Source organism: Erpetoichthys calabaricus, chromosome 2, assembly GCF_900747795.2.
Source record: "Erpetoichthys calabaricus chromosome 2, fErpCal1.3, whole genome shotgun sequence".
In the NCBI taxonomy this organism is placed as follows: Eukaryota; Metazoa; Chordata; class Cladistia; order Polypteriformes; family Polypteridae; genus Erpetoichthys; species Erpetoichthys calabaricus.
This window is the reverse complement of record NC_041395.2, coordinates 270,291,117-270,315,876: the sequence shown is the minus strand read 5'-3', so window position 1 is coordinate 270,315,876 and position 24,760 is coordinate 270,291,117. Positions and strand designations below refer to the sequence as shown.

Sequence of the window (24,760 nt, the reverse complement as noted above, 5' to 3'; positions counted from 1 at the left end):
GATTTTATTCCCCCTTGCTATTAAACAAAACCTTAAACATAAATTCCAAAGACATAATTGACACCAAACCACATCAGTCATGTTAAAGCACAGACCACAAATACACACGGTGTGAGATATGTACTCTATATATACATACATACATAGAGATATTATTATTATCATGGCCACAGCTCATGTTGAGTGCATGATCTCTCTGTGTCTGTGTGAATCTCCAATTTTCTTCCCCACCCCAAAGAGTAGCATGTTGAGTTAACTGTCGAGCAGGTGAGGAGAGTCCACCGACCGGCATCTCATCCAGGACTGTTTCCTATCTTGAGCCCATTCTAGTTGGCACTACTTATTGTTTGTTTTCTCAGTTTAGAGCCCATTGCTACCAGGATACACTCCAACTCGTTATAATCCCAAAAAAATAAAGAGAGTCCTGAACTTCCACTTTGGAACCCCTGAACATTTTTTTTTCTCCAGGTTGGTGTTATGTTTGCTTTTACTGTTCTCCCTGACCTATTCTGTGTATAAGGCCTCTACTTCTGTATTAGGTATGTATCTATCATATGTAAGTGTGTATTATGTATTTTTGTGTAGTGTTTATTCATTATTACCTTCATCTATTTTTTTTTTGCTTGTAACTCTCTTTGACATCGTGTAAGCATTTTGAGTTACATCCTTTATATGAAGATGGGCCACAGAAATGTTGCTGTTGTAGAAGAGGCCAGAGGGCATTCAGTACACACTGCACACTTATGCAAGGGACATTTGTGTTCATCTTTTCAAATATTCAGTCCTTGTTGTTTCAAAGACTATTAAACTGGGCCTGAATGTTTTCAGTTTAGTCACTTCAGATTCTCTTTTAGCCATTGTTCAGAATAAAGACAGAAATTTCATAATTTCAAGAACAGTTGGCATTATGTAACCCATCAAATCAAAAATGGAAACTTCTTGCTTTTTAGTCAGCATGAGCCATTGTTTGCCTGCTACCTCAGAATGTTCATTTCAGTAAGAAATGAGAGAGTATGAGCTGTGCTGCCTCATAAGAAAATGATTAAAAGATATGGTTACAGAAGAAAGAGACAGAAAGATCTGACAGGGTACACCCTCAATCTGCTCTCCTTCATGTCTCATTAGGAAATTTCATCCCTTCATATTATACTTGTGATTTTCTTTGAAATGCTAAAACTTGAGTCACTCATTTCCACTTTGTTGAATTTACAGTTAGTGATAGTTGCTGCAACAACTACGGAGATTTTCAGAACTACACTAACTAGATATAGGTAAAACAAGTGATAATATGAATGGACACAAAAGACTTCTCTGATGGAACATTTGCATACCTAATTAATAATACTGTATCTGTCCCTCTTTTTGCTAATAAAACGATGGTGCCTGGTCTGTGTCACCTGGCATCAGATCATTGTGATACTTGCTGACATTGTCATGATCTGACAAAATATAGCAATAAAGATATAAACGGCAAGTAAAGTGAGAGCCTTACAGCCACCCACTGCTCAGCAAAATCCATTGGCTGTGAAGAGCCGAAACTGAAAGGCAACACCACAAGTGTATATTCAAGTAACTTTGAGGTTAACAAACACAACAAAATGGAAAGAATAAACAGACAACACACCACACAACTCCAACTGCACACTGCCCATCTGGGAGCAGGGCTAATAATTGTGTGGCCAGATGTTTGCTGGACAGCACAAAGCCAGCAAAAAATTGAAGAAATTATTTTGTATATTCATACTTGTTCTTTCTGCACCAGAACTCTGTGGTTCTTTAAAACAGGTTCATCACACTGCTGGCCTCTCTTCAATGAAGTGAAAGTAACACACATGGGTGCCTTCCAGGGGGCTTTCAAGATGCAGTGTAAGGGCTCGTTTATACTTCACGCTCAGAACGTGTACGCACACGCATCATGGCTGCCACACGTTCCCAGCGTTCATTTGACGTGTCCTCTGAGCAGGTCCTCAGAAATTAATGCGACGTGTGCGCGAGTTGCAGTAACAGCAAAAAGTCGGGGGGCACAGTGTGATAAAAGTTGGAGCGTGATGTCAGAGTCTCCGTTTACTATCTACATTTGGCAGAAAGCCGCCATGTGGATCCTAGTAGGTTCGATGTCCGTGCTTTGATGTTTGATGAATGGTTCGATGTGGTAAAGCAAAATGCTGACATACAGATGCATTTGTGGTGCTTTTATATTCAAGCGTCGCATATTCCCGATCGTAATGACACGATACATTTTAAAAGTCTCACATATCATCTTCTGTGTTGTCTTTTTTTTCTGGGGCTTCCTCCTGACCTGACAGTAGCGGCAAACAGCAAAAGATCGTCACACAGAACACATTAAATGTATGATATTCCAACTCTCTGCACATTTAGAATCCTTAGATTTATACTTGATATCACTTTCATGATGAAATACATTAAAAGTATGTATGTTACATTTTACAGATACAGTAAATCGTTAATTTCGTTTAAATAATGAATACTGTTTATAATTACACACCATGGGGGAGACACGGTGGCGGAATGGTAGCAATGATGTCTCGCAGGGAGTCGCATTGCTGGTGTTTCCTGCCTGGAGTTTGCATGTTTTCTTGCTGGGTTTCCACACTGTGCTCCAGTTTCCTTCCAAAGATATGCAGATTGGGGATTTGGTGACGATTAAATGACGCTAGTGTATGTGAGTGCTTGTATTCACCTTGCAACGAGCTGATGCCCCATCTAAGGATTGTTTCTGCCTTGTGCCCAATGCTTGGTAGAATGGACACATCCCTGGATTGATGGATTTAGTCATTAAACATCCTTTTCAGGGATATTGTGGTAAGGTGTCATCGTAATTTAATGGGTGATCCAGGCAATTCAGAACACAGCAAAGCCGGATCTGTTCTCACTGTGATAATATCTTGCACTGCCACCTGGTGGATTCCTCCAGATTTACGTAAAGTACGCGCGCAAGTATCTCTTATATATATTTCTCTTCTGGTTCGTCCTGCTTCCACTTCAAAACCGGTCCCGTCCACACACAGTTGACACGGCATTTCTCGATTCCTATTCATCCTCTTCCATGTCATGCACTATACTGGCCTGCTGAACGTAATATATCCAACAAGTACTCGAGGTGCTGCCACAACGGTAAAGTAGCTTTACCACCTTTGCGGGAGCCACCTGTGTCTTTACAACAGCTTCTTACACAGCAAACATCAGAAGCTAAAAATTATCGTGAACACAATCGAGAATACAACTTTTCTCTAGCGCTTGCTTCCATGGGTGCACAGATAATTCAACCTCCTGGCCACGGACCATACCATTTTAAAATACACGGGCAAATTTATCACCAAATCTCTCCACTATACGCTAACACTTCTACCTCTCCGGGACATGGACAATGTTTTTGACACAATGCAAGCTACGGAAGTACACTTACAAAATAAAGCAAACTCTGCATGCAGCACAAATATACTTCTCCAGCTAGATTCCATGCTCAGAACCATCAACCCCTTCGCTAAATCATACAAACACATGCATGACTTTGCTCAGTCCAATCCAACAGCAACTGTACGAATGGTTTTCAAGGAAAACCTTAGGCAGGATTTACAACGATACAATGCCCCGACATGTCACACCGATGTTGCACCGATTTTCGTCAGAGAAGATGGCGAAATGCCTGCCGAAAGGGACATTTGCAGCTATCCCATAGGCAACTCCTGTAAACAGATTTCCACGCTTAATATGAATTGCGATCCTATGGTTTACCCACTTTTATTCCCTTACGGAGACATTGGCTGGCGCAAAGATTTACAACATGTTCTCAATAAAAGAACCGCCAAGCGAATAAGGCATACTTGATGCCAATTTTACGCGTACAGATTAGCAATGAGGAATACATTTAGTATTTTGCACTCCAGCGGCAAACTATTCCAACAGTATGTTGTAGATGCGTATGTTAAAACAGGGGGCGCACGTCTCAACTATCTTAGATTACATCAACAAGATCTGTGCGTGGAACTATCAGATGCACTGCAAGCAAACGCTGAAAATAACAATGTATGTGTAGGCAAAATTATCATATTACTGTTCACATTTCCAGGAAGTCCAAGATACATGCAACAAAACTATCAGGATGCCATGGCCATAGTGCGTAAATTCTGAAAGCTTGATTTATTTATCACTTTCACATGTAATCCTGCTTGGCCAGAAATTCTACATGCACACTGCGTCTTTCAAGAAGTATTTATTTCTTCTTGATTTCTGAATTCCTTTCTCACCATTTTCCGTTCCTGTTCTTACACCGGTGTATGCTATGGCGGGCGTCAGCTAGTAAACAGTAAAACGCTTGCGTAGCAGGAGCGTCTGCTGGAGCATGTGTCGCATTGCGTGAAGTATAAACCCGGCCTAATGTCTCATTAATGATGCATTCCAGACATTTATTTAATTTTTTTAATTACAGTGGCTATCTGGAAAATTGGAGATTCACACAGACACAGAGAGATCATGCACTCAACATGAGCAGTGGCCATGATAATAATAATATCTCTATGTATGTATGTATATATAGAGTACATATTTCACACAGTGTGTATTTGTGGTCTGTGCTTTAACATGACTGATGTGGTTTGGTGTCAATTATGTCTTTGGAATTTATGTTTAAGGTTTTGTTTAATAGCAAGGGGGAATAAAATCCCTATTTTGGATGATCTTTGCTTCACCAGGCCAGTCTTAATGTGTTTCAAATTAAATCTTATTTAAGATAATTGATAATTACAAACACTACAATTTCTTCTTTTCAGTTTTATTCATTCCTTTATTTTTTTCCCCCTTCATGTGGAATGTAGCCGAGTATAATAAAAACTCAAAAGATAATAACGAATTCAGAACTCAAAAAAAGTAATATAATTAATCAAAACACTAAAGCAATCAGCTAAAACAATTCAAGGCTAAAAAATAGTGAGTTGAAACTTGCTAAATTAATACAAATTTCAAACCTTTGTTATTTTATTAACAAAAAGTGACAAAGTAAATACGTAATCAGTGCATGTTTTGGAACATGTAAACAAATGAACAATCTCGTTGATATTGTTACATGTGTACAAGCATAAGCTTGTGTTTACAGTATTAGTGGACTTTGTTCTGTGTGTAACCATTCTCGTACATTGATGTTTCGATTGTACATAGTCGGAAGACCAGATGCTATGTAAGCACACACATTCTCGCAAGCGTGATTAATTTGGCCATCATTATCCGAGTGTTGTATTATATTCCAAATTTTGTTATCCCTAACAATGAGTGCTACTGTGAAAAAACAAAAAATTGAGGATGAATGTCGTGTTTTTAACAAGGAATGGACATACAAGTATTTTTTTTACAAATGTTGAAAGTAAAGCAATGTAATGTGCCTTATATGCCATGACAGTCTTGCTTTTTTAAGGAGTTCAATTTGAAGAGACATTTTCAAGCTAAGCACAGTAAGTTTGGAAGTAATTTATCAGAAAGTGAATTACAGCAAAAAGTTATTATTTTCCTGCTTTGTTTGTGTACCAAAGCTATATAGTTACAGTATAGATAGATAGATAGATAGATAGATACTTTATCTATCTATCTATACTGTAACTATATAGCTTTGGTACACAAACAAAGCAGGAAAATAATAATATGACTAATTACTGACTAATTTATTCATTCCTTTATTTTTTTCCCCTTCATGTGGAATGTAGCTGAGTATAACAAAAACTCAAAAGATAATAACGAATTCAAAACTCAAAAAAAGTAATATAATTAATCAAAACACTAAAACAATCAGCTACAACAATTCAAGGCTAAAAAATAGTGATTTGAAACTTGCTAAATTAATACAAAAGAGCTGAGCTTTACAGTTTCTTACGTACAACACGATGAAATATTTTTCTAGATAAGCAATTACATCAAGCGTGTGACAGGAAAAGTTGGAGAAAAAATGCAAATAGGCCATGCTTCGGGTTATTATAAACATATTAATAATAAGTTAAATTACTGGGGGAAGGTAGTTCTTTTGCCCTATACCTGTTGGGAATGTGCCCTATTAGCTCTTAACGCAGAAAAAAAACACTGTTTACGCATAAGCTACATTTTATTAAGGATGGAGGTGTGCAAGTTGCATTGAAATATGTCATCAGCCCCTAATTTGTCACATAGTGTACATGTGACTCCATTTTGTGTAACAAATAACCAACAAAAACAACCGAAGAGAATTTAAAAATGAATTGTAGAGAAATAGATACTGGAATATTGATAATATGGCCCATTACACAGGTAAGGAAGACAGAAGTTTCAATGTAAGTGTGTTATACTCACTAATCATGGTGACATATTGCCTGTTGGATTAGTATGTGCAAGTAACATTAATGACCCTCCAATTGAGTAAGGAGTCTGAATGATGGTGCAAGCTAACAGTCGTCACAACAACACATTTGCCTCACTGTGACATTTCAGTTTCAACAAAGAATTCACCTACTGAGGTGACTGACCAGGTATAGGCATTAAATTGACTTATAAATATGTTAATGACCTGGTGCCATCTTCTGTGGCTGATCTGCTTTAACCTTAATGTCATGTAGGCATATGCACAGCACTGAGAACACTTTGTCTTGTGCTCAGAGACTCAAATAAATAATCTATTTACTGTAAACTGCATCTGTTCACCCTTTATGTACACACATCCATCCCATCTGTAAGAGATATTTTATAAGTTAATATTAGGTTAGATTACTGTGTTTACCTAAGTATTTTAAAATGGATGACTTTATATTATGACATAGAGCACCTGGTGTAGTTAAAAAGACAATGGAAGGTTCTAGGTTAACCCCCTACAAGCTAACATGGAAATGGAATATTCTAACCTATTTTCTTATCATTCTGCATAGATGCTTTATCAGTATCTATTCTGTGTTGCAGTTGGTAAGGCAGAGATATTTTATATGTTAATATTAGGTTAGATTACTGTGTTTACCTAAGTATTTTAAAATGGATGACTTTATATTATGACATAGAGCACCTGATGTAGTTAAAAAGACAATGGAAGGTTCTAGGTTAACCCCCTACAAGCTAACATGGAAATGGAATATTCTAACCTATTTTCTTATCATTCTACATAGATGCTTTATCAGTATCTATTCTGTGTGGCTGTTGGTAAGGCATGGAGGACAAATTCTAACGTAACCTGAACCTTGTAACTGTAAGTTTGTTAGAATATACAAGAGAAGGGTTACATAACTTTAGGTATAGAATGTAACATGAGCTTAAAATGAAACAGCTAAAATTGTATCAACATTGGGAAGTTAACTTTTTCCCTTTTTCTGTGTATGTGTGAGTGGGTATGTAATATTACTGTGTACTTGTGATAATAACAACTTATTATTAACAATATTTTTTTGTGATTGTTCTCCTTTGAATTTTCCCTAAAGATTTTAAAACAAATTTTATTAGACTGGATTTTCTTTTCTTTAGTTTATGATGCCAACTCCACAGCAATTCAACTTTGGAAACCTGGAAAAGATGCCATTACATAATTCTCAGATGTAAATAAATTGCTTTTATTGCAATTGTTATCATCATTGCACAGCAATCAATTGGTTTTTGTGAGGCTCATTTAAGTTAATTTCCTTTATATGATTCTGAAGCCTTAAAATAGCCTCCTTTTTTTCTTAATCGGCTACTATTGAAGAGTGAAGCACAAATACTGACATAGCCAGTGTTTGCAAAAAATATTTCAGTATCATGATAATATGGCTAAATGATAATAAGGTGCCTGTTCTGTTGCTTTTATCATTTTTTCCAAGGGTAGCTGGGATAAACCATTAAATTTCTCCGCATAGTTGGTTTATACTTTATATAGGGATCCTATACTAGTCTGGTAATGCCATAACCAGGCTGTGGTGACTTCACCGGCACTACTAGTTTTAGCCCATGTTGCCATGCAGATATCTATACAAAAAGAAAACTCTGTGCAGCACTTGTCTGCTTTGGCTTTATTTTGTGTAATGGTCATTGTTGTGAAAAATGAAGCAAAATTTGTGCTGCACTGCAGATGTTCAATGAAATGTGGAAACTTTGATCAGTAAGAGAACACCAAGTATGGGTGAATTTCAAATAATGCGGAAGAACTTGGTACAAAAAATGACAAGAAAAACTTAAGCAAGAGGATACAAATACAGAAAAATGAACAAGTTACACTACACTTTGTTCTCCACTCAATATCTAATATGATGGTAAGTATGGGAATGAAGGTGAATGAACCAAGTTACATGTTGCTTTGTTAATGTGCCTTTGATGTTGTTCTACTCAGATATGTGTGTTTTGTACTCTGAGAATATCAGATCAGAAGTTGTATAAACTAAACCCAACAAGACATCACACTTTTGACTTAGGCCCTAAAGTAAGAAATACCGTTGGTACAAGAAGCACATCAAGGAAGCACAAGACAGGCATACATTCAGGCTAACTAAGAAACTCACAGCCTCTGCCATTCCATCCATCCAAAAGACATAAAAGATTACTAAAATGAAGAGCCACCTGGTAATCTTTGCTATCTCCAAGTGGTATTTGGTATGATTTGTCGCACTTACCAGTACCTTGCCTCTGTTTTGGGCATATATAGAAGGCTGAATTTATAGAATATTTAAGAATAAAGGTATAAACCTTCTCACTTTCATTTTTTATTTTGCAACACGGAATTAAGTGTAAATATGACGGCTAGAGTGTGGATTTGGGACACTCCGCTCAGTTCTATGTAATAAGAGTCTGAAAGTGAGAATGGAGTGTCCCTAGAACCCTTCCACAATTAAATACTTGGCGTTTGTCAAAAGGCAACATTTGTTAAAATTTTACAGAATCAAATGTTGAAGAATTTCTGATGCAGCTTCATTAGGCCTGGAAGAAGTGGGTTGTGAGGATGTTTTTAGAAGGATTTGGTATTCAAACAGACTGAAATGTCATTATTGGAAATAAGGTTAAATAATGCACGAGGATGTATTTTTTGAGAAGATGGAGTTTGTATTTTTAATAATATGCAGTATTTCCCAGAAATATAAAAACTAGCAGTGGGACAATGGTACAGAATTTTCTGCCGCTACTGCTGCTACAAAATGTAAATGATGAAAATCCATAACTATTTCCCACATCATACTTAACACTTTTTGAAATACATTTCATGAAAGCTGTGCATGTGTAGATTTCAGTCTAGGCAGAATAGAGCTGTGCTCCTGTATATGGCTGGACTATGCAGTAACCACCAATAAACAAGCAGTTAATTGTACCTAAGCTGGCTCTTCATCCGCATGTTTTGATTTCTTTTTGGTTAGTCATTTAGTGCCATGGCGGTGGCACTAAAAAATTGGACGAGTCTCTTGAGGATAAGTCTCTTAAAATATTTTTTGAAGAAGAGAAAGATAGCCCAAATTTGGAGATATAATACAAAGGAGGAAGTTTTATTTAATTTGTTAGAACATATGGACAAAATTATTTTTATTTAATGTGTTAGAGCTTTTGTATAGCCAAAATTTAGAGGTAATGCTCACTGCTTACTTTGGGTATTTTTAGAAGTCTGTGGAAAATTAATTTAATACCATGCTGTGTTTGAACGTATCTATTACATATATATATATATATATATATATAATATTACATAGACTTTGTGTTAATAATATTAATTTCTGCAGCACATTTTCATACAAGTTATGCAGCTCAAAGTGCTTTACAAGATGTCAAAGAAACAGTTAAATGCAAAGGAAAACAAATTAAATTAGATAAGCAAAATAATTTATATATATTATACAAAAAATAATTTACACATTTCTTTGTGATTCAACTGTACTGATAAAGTAGTCTAGTTATTTATTCAATATTGTGAGGACTTTCAAAGCAAATTTTTAGTTACGCAAAATATCATGACAACAAGACACTACTGCAGTCCCTGCAACCAACGCAAGCCCAATGCCAACAAGTTGATATCCTATTAATATATACATTACCTTATACTGACTTGAGGCAGACATTTAATTTACATCATAGCTTCATGTTCAGATAACAAGACAATTGAAACTAAGTTATAGTACTCAGTTTCACGCAGGTGGTTCAAAAACAAACCTTGTACAATGAAGTTGTAGTTGGCATATTTTGGCCTCAGACTTATAGCATACTGCATTTTTTTTTTAAATCGAATTCTAATGCAGCTTTGTTTTATTATTTCATCCTAACATGCTTCTAAAATTCCATATTAAACCATTGGTGATACATGTATTGTACAAGATCAGATTTTAAAGAAATTAAAGAAGAAAATGACGTGCAGTATTTTATTAAACTAACAGCTTAGCTTTGTAACAGCTTTTCAATGTGCCAGTCACACCTGCTGGTTTAATTACAATAAGTTATGAAAAACTAAGCAGGGCTGAAATAAATTGTTAGGTAAAAACCTGGTAACCCTTTCAATACGCAAGGCAAAAGAAATTAGTTTGTCAGTAAAATAAATAAATAATGGATGCAATCTGTCAAATGAAATCTTCATGGATTTAGAGCATCTGCATGCTAAGGTCCATCCTCTCTAGGCTCTGGTTCAATAGTGACCACTGACTTCCTGTCTGACGACCTCTTACATACCCGTCAGGGTGGAACTAGTGTGTTTACCCCGGAAGTGATGTCAGCGACCCTTTAATGTTTTCTCCTCCAGTTGTTCCGTGGAAGAGGGAAAGGAGTTGATGATCTTGCAGTTCTGCCCTGGGTAGGAACTGCTCTTACCTCATTAGAGCCTTAAAGGTTCTCTCGATGCACTTGTGTGTGACAGTTTAAAGTGTAAAACTTGGGTTTGCAAACCCGCACTCCTCTACAAAGAATAAATGTCTTTTCATTATGCAGCTAAACTTAGCTATGTTTATGTGCATTGTTTAATTTTACCAGATATTAAGGCAGTTATGCAAAATGCCTCAGCAATTTCAGAATTGATTTCTGAGCAGAAAAAATATTATCAAAACAAACAGACAATAACATTTTAGCCTTAATTTGAAGCCGCAGGTTAGCTTCTCCCATGAAATAGAAAAGTATGTCGATGTACTGTAATATACAACAAAATGGCTGTTGGTGTAGGAGTGGGAAGAAAAAAGTTGTGTGGTAATTTGAGCAGAATAATTTTAGAAGATTAGTATGATGAAAAATAATGTCTATCCACCCATCATCCAAATCTGCTTATCCAGAGCGGGGTTGAGGGGCAGTTGGAGCCTATCCCAGCAAGCATTGGGTGCAAGGAAGGAACAATCCCTGTACAGGGCACCAGCCCACCTCATGGCGAATAATTTTCATCATAAGCAGCTTATTTCAATAGATGTATGAATTGTCAAAAAATGTAACTGTTAAAACCACGGCATAATGATATTTGTCATCTATCTAAAAGTGAAATTTTTCAAGGGAGAAAAACAGTGGTGCCCATGCTGCTAGATCTGATTTTTATGTCTGGGAAACACTGAAAATGTGACTTTGCTTACAAGAGGCTGCAGAATACATTTTGTGGTTAAGTCACAAATTCAATACAAAGGCTATCTTTCTGGCATGACTTCTCGCTTTATAAGCTGCCAGTATGGTAGAACAGATGTGTTGAATATAAAAGGAAAATAGTGAGTGAGATTGGAAAACTGTAGGAATTAGAATTCTTATATCCCTGCTCATACTCAGATGCTTTATGAAACAGATAAATAATATACATTTATGTGTATGTGTTTTTTGGGTGTGTTTTTCTTGCACAAAATTTTGATGAATTTCAGTCAGTCAGTCATTATCCATCCATCCACCCATTATCCAACCCGCTATATCGTAGCACAGGGTCACAGAGGTCTGCTGGAGCCAACAATCCCAGCCAACACAGGGCGCAAGGCAGGAACAAACCCCGGGCAGGGTGCCAACCCACGGCATGACATGCACACACCCACACACCAAGCACACACTAGGGACAATTTAGGATCACCAATGCACCTAACCTGCATGTCTTTGGACTGTGGGAGGAAACCGGAGCACCCAGAGGAAACACATGCAGACATGGGGAGAACATGCAAACTACAAGCAGGGAGGACCATGATGAATTTGCTCTACTGTAATTATTTACGGGACTAGGATGCAAGATTTTGGATTCACTATAAAAACAGACATGTTAGTTGGGGGCAAATGTGCTTTGTGTGAGAACCTCTGAAACATTGTTTCTTTTTTGTTTTTTGTCACTGGTTGTTAGTCACTTCTAATCTGCCTCTCATGGTATTCTAAAATGTACCTATTTTAAAAATGTTTGCCTGCTTCAGATTGCTTTGTACATCTTCTGGTCATTTTCTCTAACTTTCCCACTGTGCACAATATAAACTGATTCTAACAGTTTCATATTCACACTCTTAATGCAAAATACTAATTTCATAGCATGTACCAAAATGCAGACTCTAAGAAAGTGGTGCCAGTCAAACAAGGGTGCAATTACACACTAGTTATTTTGTGTGATCTTACTCTCCCAAAGCAGAAGAGTTTAATCTAGAATAGAGGAATGTATGTTATCTCAATGTTAAATATCCTTTAGTCTCAAGTCTCTTAAACTCTCCAGATGCTTAGTGCGGCAAGTGATTATCAGACTTTTAAAAGTAGAAATGCAAACTGGAGAATGTCCTTGAGTTGCCCCAAAAAAAAAACAAAAAAAAACTTTATGTGGAATAATCAAATAAAAGGAATTATTAATACATTATTACAAATTTCAGAAAAAAAAAGATTTTCAATTAACATAACAGAATCTTTGGATACTTTGCACTGCTGCTACAGGAATTTGCCCAGTTAGTTAAATATTTTATTTTGGAGGGTAAGTGGTGTGAATTGGGTTGTGGGAGGGCAGTGTAATGTAAGCCACAGATGTTAGTTTGAATGGGTTGGGGGAGGATAGTGTAATGTAAGCCACAGATGTTAGTTTGAAAACTCTGCCAATGCCCCTCCGCCTTTTAACCTTGAAGGAAGGCAAAGGTCATCATCATCCTATCTGCCAGCGTGCATTCTATCTTGCTGTTGTGTCCTTCAGAATTATTATAAAGGAAGGGCCCGGTATCACTCTGTCTCCTTCAAGCACACTTAACAAAGCATGCTCCCAGCCACAGTTAAACTTTGTTGTGGAATTTCCCACCAGCATTTCCGAAACGTGACAGGTAAATGGACTTTGGGACATAAGCAATATTTAAAAATATGATGTACTATAATAACATTTCTTACAGAAGAGCATTTCTGTGACTTAATATTTAATGATGCTGAAAAGATTCTAGTTGTTGTTACATGTAATAATTGATGAATTATGATAATACTACTTTTAAATTGAGTGATGTGGATTTGTATTTTAATAATACATGATGATATCATTTAAGGTTTGAAGAAAGCAGCTATGGCAAGTATTGGGCAAGAAATAACTCAATTAAGACAAAGGGAACAACACCTGGTATCCAGCATGTGGAGCCACATTAAACACAATGGACATAATACCTGTAAGTCAAAAATATTTATCCTTAATTAGACTTCTGGTAGGGATGGTGGCACAGTGGGGCACTACCTGCTGCTGCCTTACAAGCTGAATTTGACTCTGAATACCACTGTTGTGATATTTGGAGTCATCACATTCATGCTCTGAACATGTGCATTTTCTACTGCATCCCAAAGTCTTGCAGGTTAGGAGTGACCACTATGGATGTGTTCTCTCCAGTGAACTGGCACCCCATCTAGAGCTGACTCCTGTGTAATAAAAAAATGTTATTTAAAGAAAGAGGTGGTTACTTTTGTTTGAATGCACTGCAAGTGCTATAATGATATCACTGATGAACCTTTGCATAGCCTTTAAAGATTACATAAAGGTATGAATAATTTTAAATCGGATGCAAAACATGAATGTATAGTGTATGTATATATTAATATCAGGATATACATTTTTGTAAAATATTGCCTTTTAAATCACATACATGATTCATATTAATGAACTTTACTAATACTTTCAAAATTACCTCTGTATTTTTCCTTTTATTGTACTGGCAAATTCTGATAATTCAAAATGTGGCATTTCTAAATATTTTGTAACCTACTGTGCCTGGCCTAATATTTAAAAGCTAATGTATGAAAAGCAAAAAAGGTAAAAAGATTTACCTTGTGTTCTAGGGCTAAAAAATGATATGGCAGAACCAAAAGGCAGTTCAAAGGCTCTTAAAGACAAAGAATTATACTACGTTACCCAAGGAAAAAAAGCTCTACAAAGGGCGCTGGAGATTTTGGATCAGCAGGGTGGATGGCAGTATGAAATCACACATGTAAGTCATTTTTAAAAACAAGATTTTTTAGCAAAGATTTCACAAGTCTAATCAACACAGTATTCACTTAGAAATCTTAAATATATGGCATATACCGATTTTTATTTCATTTTTATATTCTGAATTCATTTGATGTGTGGATGATTATCTAAATTGTAGGAGGGCTTTCAGTGTTCAAGGGGTCACAAGGTAGCAAAGGCCAGCATGGGATAGGGACAGGGCTAATGATGGACAAAGGGTGGGAGGACTTTGCAAATCTATCAGGTGGCAGACTATGGCTCACATATGGAATAAGTGTGCCATTGGTCTATGTGTGGAGGGCAAGTAGAGCTATAACCCCCCAGGATGTCTTGTCCTTAGTATTGGGGATCATGTATGATGGTGCACCTTGGGTTGCCAGAGGTAGCTCTGCATAGAAAGCATCCATCCATCCATCCATTTTCCAACCCGCTGAATCCGAACACAGGGTCACGGGGGTCTGCTGGAGCCAATCCCAGCCAACACAGGGCACAAGGCAGGGAACCAATCCTGGGCAGGGTGCCAACCCACCGCAGGACACACACAAACACACCCACACACCAAGCACACACTAGGGCCAATTTAGAATCGCCAATCCACCTAACCAGCATGTCTTTGGACTGTGGGAGGAAACCGGAGCGCCCGGAGGAAACCCACACAGACACGGGGAGAACATGCAAACTCCACGCAGGGAGGACCCGGGAAGCGAACCCGGGTCCCCAGGTCTCCCAACTGCGAGGCAGCAGCGCTACCCACTGCGCCACCATGCCGCCCGCATAGAAAGCAAAACAACTTTAAATGATTATTCCTGACCTGACCTGAAAAATTATTCCAGTGCAGTGATTAAAGGCCACTACCTGCCAGGGGCCATCAAGTTTAGAATTAGAAGCTAGGTAGGACAAGATGGAAAGAGACTGTAGAAAAGAGTGGAAGACAGACGATACAGCAAAAGAGGATGCAGAGGAGAGTATGGAGTGGTACCTTGAGGAGGACATAAGGATGAGCTGCTCCAACAAATAGTGTTACAGACCAATATAGGTAGGCCCAAAGAGGCAATAGTTTTTTTGCTTTTCCTTTAAATTATTTTGTATATCCTTTCTCTATTCTCGTCCCTCTTTTTGTGTTCATGAAACTATTATTTTGTTTTCATTTGATATAGACAAATGGTGATACGGTTTCAAGCAAGGTAATTCCTGAAGTGGGGAAGGTCTTTAAACTAGAGGCTGTTCTGGATGCAACACCTAAGCAGCTTTACTCTGAATTGTTTGAAAAGCTGGAAGAAATAAGCACTTGGAATCCAAATGTCAGCAGAATTCAAGTAAGGTTAATGTGCTAGTGTTTTTAGAACTTGTGGGCTAGTGGTTTTTTAGAACTTAAAAACATTTATAATTGTGAATTTCCAACATTTACATATGCCTAATAACATTCAATGGCAGCAATATTCATACCTTCACTGAACCTGCTTTACCTAGTTTTAAGGTTGTGGGGATCTACAACAGTAATTTGTTTTCACAGTAATGAAACAGTAGACATAATTAGTATATATTAACAACTTTACTAGGTTACAGGCCCTGTCAGATTAATATATTTTTTTTTATAATACCACTGCTAACATAAAAGTGCTATTTAACATGACCATGACTGGCTCTGCTAGCAAGCACTGACATAGTAACTGAAGAACACAAAAGTTAATTAGTTCTGCAAAATACAGAAATCTGAGCAATATGGTGGAAATCCTAACTGCCTATGTCATCAAAGGATAAAAGAACTATATCTGATTCATGTGCGAAGTCATCTAAACATATCTACATCTCCTGATTATTACTGCCTACTTGACAATGCCCATTTATAAAATGACTTACTCATTATAGCCTACATGACAATGCCCATTTACAAAAAGCAAAGGTGGGCATTACACCCATTTTTCTCATTGAGACATACCCATTAACACAACCTCACTGGATGAGTAATAGTAGTGAGTCAGATACAAGGGTATTGTTTGTGATATATACAAGTGACACTGTTGCTCCTGTTGCAGCTCAAAGTGCCAGCTAAGAGATGTAGCTCTCCTCTGTGAAGTGAGCTGCAGATAAGAAGTTTGCGTTAGTTAGCTGCTTGATGGAAGGAGATTGAGGAAGAGTTAGGAAAAAAGGCTCCTGTGGAAAAATCAGTCTGCAAAATCAGGGAATTTTGTTCGATGACCTGTACGAGAAATAGGGTGTTAAGAGTGGAATGGGAGAGCCAGCAGGAAGTGGGTTTCGTTAATGGGGTTCCTCTTACAGTGGATATTACAAGGTGGTCTCCTGGCTTGACTGAGAACCCAGTCTACAATATGAGAAGGGTCTCTCCTTTCTATGAAGAGTTTCTTCATTCTGAGTGCTTCATTACAGAAGCAAACCTCATCAATACAGAGGCAGTGGAGTTAAAGGAATGTATCACATATGTGCTACCAAAATTTCACAGATTTCAATAAAATCTGCCATAAACCAACTTGCATTTGATGCTGTTGCAATAAAATAGGACCGGGCAGCTTTTTCAATTATACAGTACATGTTATTACCTCACAAACTGCAAGCAGAACACAGTATATTCATCAAATATTCACCAAATGCGTGTATGTATTCACTCAATTCATTCTTAGGAATGAGGGATGAAGTTATATATACAGTATATAGGCGGCTATATATATATATATATATATATATATATATATATATATATATATATATATATATATATATATATATATATATATATATATATATATATATATATATATATATAGGACGGCACGGTGGTGCAGTGGGTAGCGCTGCTGCCTTGCAGTTGGGTGATCTGGGGACCTGGGTTCGCTTCCCGGGTCCTCCCTGCGTGGAGTTTGCATGTTCTCCCCGTGTCTGCGTGGGTTTCCTCCGGGCGCTCTGGTTTCCTCCCACAGTCCAAAGACATGCAGGTTAGGTGGATTGGCGATTCTAAATTGGCCCTAGTGTGTGCTTGGTGTGTGGGTGTGTTTGTGTGTGTCCTGCGGTGGGTTGGCACCCTGCCCAGGATTGTTTCCTGCCTTGTGCCCTGTGTTGGCTGGGATTGGCTCCAGCAGACCCCCGTGGCCCTGTGTTCGGATTCAGCGGGTTGGAAAATGGATGGATGGATATATATATATATATATACAGTTATAATTCAGTTAATTTAATGGATTGCCATTTTTCTGTAAAATCAGTAATTAAATGAGTAGAAGCTACCAAAACAGACCCATTTAGAAAGGAGAGATTTTAAAAATATTTAGGAAAGGTAGATGAATTCTTACTGCATCTGATATAGAACTTACAATATTTCTTTGGTGGTTGTGAACAAATCTGTAAATGTTACCCTTTGCCAGTTACAAAGGTATTCATAGTGGTTGTTATATTTTGCATCCTTAAGATTGTTAAGAAGATTGATCAGAATACAATGGTGACACATGAAGTTACAAGCCTGACACCAGGGAACCTGATTGGCCAAAGAGATTTTGTGAGCATTAGACACTGCTGGAGACAAGACAGTGTGTTTTGCTTGGCTGGTGCTGCTATTCAGATAGAGTCCTTGCCACCACAGAATGGATTTGTAAGGTAAGGATAAGTGGTCTTCTGCTAAGACTGGCTTTGTGGACTAAAATTCTATAAGACACGTATGTTTTCTCAAACATTTTGCACATGTCTCACAGAATCCCAACAGGACATCCTTAGACAAGTACTTTGCTAGACTGCAGGCAAGTGAATGTAGGAAAGTATTTTCTAAACCCAGACACAGTTAACCCTAGACTTTAAATGTAGGTTTTATAGACAGTGACATGCAAAAAATAAGCAGCTTGTGAAACAATTCTGAAAAAACATACAACATTCTCTTTCTCAGTTAATGCAAATTAGGGTTGCAGGGGACCAGAGCCTATCCTGGAAGCACTGGATTCAAGGCAGGTAGCAGCCTGAATGGGGCACTAGTCATACAGACACTCATACTTGGCCTATCACACTTAACTGCTGATTAACCTAATCACCACAACTGATTAACCTTATCAGAGGAAGTCCCACACAAACACAGGGTTTTTTTCCTTGTATTTTGATTTTCCTCAAACATCTCAAAGGCATGAATATTACGTTAATTTACTCTTTATTGGCCACAAATTAGTGAATGTGATTGAGTGCATCTGTTCCTGCCTTGACATCATTGACAGACTGTCATCATCAAAACTGTAAAAGGCTTATTTTTGTTGACTAGATTTTTTACTTGACATTAAAATATTGCAAAAAGCATCAGTTCCAATAAGTGTTAAATTAAGAAATATGTTACCAAGACTATGGTCAATATCATACAGTCATCAAACATAGTTGATGTACGTTTTATAAATAATTACATGCATTAAATATACTCTGAAATGCTTAAATAACTCTAATCATATTTTTTTGAATATCAATTAGGGCTGAAGATGGGCCTTCATGCATTATTGTTAAGCCCCTAGGAAGTGACAAAAGCCATTTCACATGGCTTCTCAACATGGACCTTAAGGTGAGTTGGAAGCTCTAAAATGAAATTCTGAAAAATGACTCCTACACTATATTGCCTAAAGTATTGGGACACCCCTCCAAATCATTGAACTCAGGTGTTTCAATTACTTTCATGGCCACAGGTGTATAAAATCAAGCACCTAGGCATGCAGAGGACTTCTATAAACATTTGTGAAGGAATGGGTCGCACGCAGGAGCTCAGTGAATTCAAGTGTGGTACCGTGATAGGATGCCACATGTGCAATAAGTCCATTCGTGAAATATCCTCAATGCTAAATATTTCACGTTCAACTGTTAGTGGTATTATAACAAAGTGGAAGCAATTGGGAACAACAGCAACTCAGCCACGAAGTGGTAGGCCACGTAAAATCACAGAGCAGGGACATCGCATGCTGAGGCGCACAGTCTGCAGAAGTCAACAACTTTCTGCAGAGTCAATAGCTACAGACCTCCAAACTTCCTGTGGCCTCCAGATTAGCTCAAGAACAGTGCGTAGAGAGCTTCATGGAATGGGTTTCCATGGCTGAGCAGCTGCATCCAAGCCTTACATCACCAAGTGCAATGCAAAGTGTTGGATACAGTGGTGTAAAGCACACCGCCACTGGACTCCAGAGCACTGGAAATGTGTTCTCTGGAGTGACGAATAACGCTTCTCTGTCTGGCAATCCGATGGATGGAGAATAGTATTTGCCTGACTGCATTGTGCCAAGTAGAAAGTTTAATGGATGGGGTATTATGGTGTGGGTTGTTTTTCAGGTGTTGGTCTTGGCCCCTTAGTGCCAGTGAAAGGAACTCTTGATGCTTTAGGATACAAAGCCATTTTGGACAATCATGTTTCCAAATTTGTGGGAACAATTTGGGGATGTCCCCTTCCTGTTACAACATTACTGTGAACTAGTGCATAAAGCAAGGTTTATAAAGAAATGGATGAGTGAGTTTGGTGTGGAGGACTGGCCTGCACAGAGCTCTGTCCTCAACCCGATAGAACACATTCGGGATGAATTAGAGCAGAGACTGAGAGCCAGGCCTTCTTGTCCATCAGTACCTGACCTCACAAATGCTCTCCTGTAAGAATGGTCGTAAATTCCCATATCAAAAATGCTCTCCTGTAAGAATGGTCATAAATTCCCATAAACACACTCCTCTTGTGGAAAGCCTTCCTAGAGGAGTTGAAGCTGTTATAGTGGCAAAGGTTGGGCCAACTCCACATTAAAGCCTATGTATTAAGAATGGGATGTCATTAAAGTTCATGTGTGTGTAAAGGTAGGCATCCCAATACTTTTGGCAATATAGTGTACCTTATGGCATCATTTACTTCATGACAATACATTTTAAATAAAAACGTATTTACATCTTTGGTTAAGTTATCAGTTTACTTTACACTTGGCACATTGAAAGTGTCTTCAAAGTGGAAAATCCAAACTTTTACGAAGTCTAATGTCCAGACATAAACTATTATAATAATGCTAGGTGGTTTATGTAAAAAAAATTATAGCTGAATGCTTTGTCTTCTGTTAATTTTTCAGGGCTGGCTGCCAAAGTCTCTTGTAAATCAAGCTTTACCTCAAGCTCAGGCAGATTTTGTAAAACATTTACGGAAAAAGCTATCAATGAGAATAACATCTGGGCAACGCTGAAGGAAAAAAGGATCCCATTAATTTTGCTACCTTCTATTTCTTACGAAGTGACAAAGTATATAGAGCTGTCAACTGCAACACACCTGGGTTTGCATTTTACATTTTTGTTCTCTGCACTTTGGGTACTCAGAGAAGTGATAATCAACTGAAAGGTGCCAAAGAGATTCTAACACCTGAAGCAGAGACAGAGAATAAAAGTGATTTTTTAAAACTTGCAATACATGTAAATAACCAGGAAATTAAGATTGTTCTAATGTAAAAATGTCAAATTAAAAACTATTACCAATTTTCTACAAATTAATAGACATACTGTATCAATAGCACATCAGAAAAATATAAATGTGGTCTAATATATTTATGGAAATGAGTGATAGACTTGGTCATATTTAATTAAATATGACAACAAAAATTTGTTTTCCTTAAAAAAAATGAAACCTACTGACTTTCTTAAGTTTTTTTTGACATCAGGCCATTCTTTTAAAAAAGGAAAATTACCTATTGCCTGATAATATACCATCAATGTAACTTCACAATGCAGAAGGGTTTTGGTTCAGTTAGAGAAATTGTAAGTTAAACACTTTTTGGTTAGTACTGCCATGTAGACCCAAGTCTACTTTATACTGAACACCTATTGCAAATTTTGAGAATTTCAATATACAATGTGCACTCCTTTTAACAAAAACCTTGGACATGTTCAAACTTGTTATACTGTAGGCTTGCTCAAGTTTTTGTTTTAAACATTACTATATACATTATAAATATATGTAAATAAAAGTAACAAATGCATAATAAATAATTCCTGTAACTGTAAACTTTAATATATCAAAAAGAATTCCTGCCAGATATTACTTTTTACTCAAGTTTTTGTTTTAAACATTACTATATACATTATAAATATATGTAAATAAAAGTTACAAATGCATAATAAATAATTCCTGTAACTGTAAACTTTAATATATCAAAAAGAATTCCTGCCAGATATTACTTTTTGCTAGTTTTTGTTTTAAACATTACTATATACATTATAAATATATGTAAAAAAAAAGTTACAAATGCATAATAAATAATTCCTGTCACTGTAAACTTTAATATATCAAAAAGAATTCCTGCCAGATATTAAGTTTTGCTCAAGTTTTTGTTTTAAACATTACTATATACATTATAAATATATGTAAATAAAAGTTACAAATGCATAAAAAGTAATTCCTGCCACTGTAAACTTTAATATACCAAAAAGAATTCCTGCCAGATATTACTTTTTATTTATATAAAGTGTTGATGTGTGACTAGAGCAGGCTCAAGTGCAGTCACATGTAGAATACTATATACAATGTATCACCTATTTAAAATGTTCCAGAAGTATACTCTTGACTATAAATAAACATAATTTTAAGACAGCAAATTGAGTGCTTGTAATTAAGGTCTCTTCTTTATTCCTTTGCAGAAACTTCACTGATAAAGTTCAAATATACAGTACGTAATTGAAAAGTTTTAATTTTTAGCTTTGCTTTAAACTTGTGGATACTTTAATACTGTTTTGTGGACTGTATATATCTATTCTTCAATCTTTTATTCCAAGATATTTAAGTGTTTCTCACAGCAAACTATAGCATTGCAATTCAAATGGAATTAAAAGTTTAACTATAAAAACTATAAAGGTTAGTAATGTCCACGCAGTAAAGAAAACCACCAGACCAATACATACCTAAATTGCTAAATTCATTCTCAAATCTGCTTAATCCAATTCAGTGTTGTGGTGAGAGGAAAATTCAAGAACAAATTTTGGAAAAAAAAACCCTGGAATGTTTAACTTGAATTAATCAGCATATTTTGGGAAAAAATACAGACATGAAGGGAATGTAACATATACACTTGAAACATTTCAATAGACTAATTAGCAGCCCCAAATGTCAGACATCAGCTAGGTAATTTCAATTGGTCATGTCAGAGCTCATGAGGTTAAGTAGGGATTTTAAAAAAAAGAAAAAGAAAAAAACAACAAAAAAACCCCCTGCAAAATGTGTTAAAACCCTGTTTTATAAAGATCACACAGAAGAAACAAGTGACTACATGAAGGTTTGCATGCATTTGTGTAATAAACATGTAGAGTACCTCATCTACTGTAACTGGATCGTTTATTCAGGATAGTACATTTCTGCTTTTGACATATGACAGTTCTTTTTCAAATTTCAAAGTAGAAAAAATATTTTAAATTCATTGTACATTTTAAGTTAAAATGCATTTGCATTTCCAATACTTGGAAACCACATAATGTTCATACTTTTCAATTAATATTACTGGTTTAAGCTTGTACTGTCCTCTAGTGGTCTCTGCTACCATAAAGTGATGACTAATACTCAACCACTTTCTAATACTCTTAATACTTGCAGTACCTTTTGGCTTTTTACAACCAAGCACAGATAGACAGACAACCTGCTGGATAATAAACACAACTATTCCAGCATACTGTTCAAAGACTACAGTTCAGCTTTTATCACTGTTACACCATAAACACTGATCATCAAGCTTTTATTTATGATACATAGAGCCACATTCTGCAGCTGGATGTTCTATTCAGTGTTTGCTGGAAACTAGCTACCTAACTCTTAGATACTTTATTTAAAGACCAAACCATACATATATATGTACAATGTAAAGTGTATTATTAATACTAGGGAAGAAAACAAGGAAAAACCACATTTGACCAATAGTCTCTAAAATATTTTAATGGTAAGAAATTGCATCTCCAGTAAAACCCAACATGATTACATAGGACAAGTCCAAAAATCATTGAGGCAAAGTTTGAAGATGTTAAAACATTTAGTTTGAAGGTAATATTGCCATACAACATTCATAATTCAATTTATTTTTTCAAATAATCTATCAGGATGAATTTCTCAAAGTAAGCCATGTGAAACCCCTGCAGTTTCTAGGTTTCATTCACTCTAATTTGTTGTCTAGTATCCACTACAGTACAAACCTCCACAGAAGATTCTTAGATTTACCAGTTATTCTCTTTCTGCATTTGACTGTAAAACAGTCATATAAATTGTGGCTTGCTAACTTTACCATATTTACAAATGTTTATCATATTTCAGAAGTATTTTGTCTGTTTTAGGGCATCCTCCTCCCTCCTCAAAGACACCATCCTTCCTCTGGCAAAATTCCACCCTCCTACCTCTTTCAAAATTGCATCTGTCCCCTGACCTCTGCCAAAACATGATCCACCTTCCTGCCTCTGACCTCTGCCAAAATCTCTCCTCCCTCTTACCTCAGAGACAAAAACAAATACGTAAGCTAGATACTACAGAAGGAGCCATGGTAGCCACCAATCATAGCAGTTAACCCACCCAATCCATATTACTAACCGAGAATGGTAAACCGGATGGCATGGACGCAGGTACACGGCGATGGGACCATGAGACATACTGCGCAGGCGCGTACAGCGCACGTCTCATGAACCGCGAGCGAAGTCGTATCCACCGCGAACGAAGGAGTCACGGCCCAAAAACGAAAGAGCTCAACTGACGTGAATGAGAAATGAAGCAACAACGCACCCATAGCTAACGACTAACGACATAGCCACACAGAAAAGAGGATTCTGCGCTGCAGCCCAGATTCAAACGGAAGAGGCTACGGCGGCCCCACAGGTCCACAATGATGGTACGGAAGGCGCAGGCGTCACTGCCATATTGTGAGTGGCACTACTGCGGAGTGAAGTTAGGAATAATGTGCTGCTTGGGATTGTACAAACCGCTGAATGCTTTACACCGAATTCACACACAATACAGCTCAACTATACAAACATGAGCCCACCTGGATAAGATCAATGAACGCAGGCGCCTACAACGCGCGTCTAAAACTGCGGAAGCAAAGCAGGCACGGGTTCAAAACGAACAAGCTCGACTGACGGATATACAAACACAAGCCCGCCTGGATAAAATCAATGAACGCAGGCGCCTACAATGCGCGTCTGAAATGCCGCAAGCAAAGCGGGCACGGCTCCAAGACGAACGAGCTCGACTAATGTATTTCAGGATACCCAACGCCGGGGGTAGGCGAGCGACGCGAGCAGGGGGCGGAGCCCCCCTTGTTTTGTACTACCACAATAGATACAAATTTGTCAATTTACATTTCAAAAGTGTACATTTCTCTCCATGTTTATATGGGTAGAAATGTAATTTTAAACTGCCAATCATGTTAATTCTCTTTAAACATTTTTTCTTTGAAACTCTTGCAG

At 37.2% G+C, this 24,760-nt stretch overlaps 2 protein-coding genes across 2 annotated transcripts in view; both read left to right on the top strand.

Moving 5' to 3' along the window:
* Window positions 1-24,760, top strand: part of LOC114644829 (protransforming growth factor alpha-like) — a 157,908-nt gene that overhangs the window by 130,008 nt on the left and 3,140 nt on the right. The window lies entirely within an intron of this gene.
* Window positions 13,004-21,488, top strand: star2 (steroidogenic acute regulatory protein 2). The gene is made up of 7 exons (XM_028793430.2): window positions 13,004-13,187; window positions 13,401-13,517; window positions 14,179-14,327; window positions 15,505-15,663; window positions 17,766-17,950; window positions 18,797-18,884; window positions 20,410-21,488. Exons 1-7 carry the CDS (start codon window positions 13,124-13,126, stop codon window positions 20,518-20,520), a joined length of 873 nt encoding a protein of 290 aa, XP_028649263.1. The 5' UTR covers window positions 13,004-13,123; the 3' UTR covers window positions 20,521-21,488.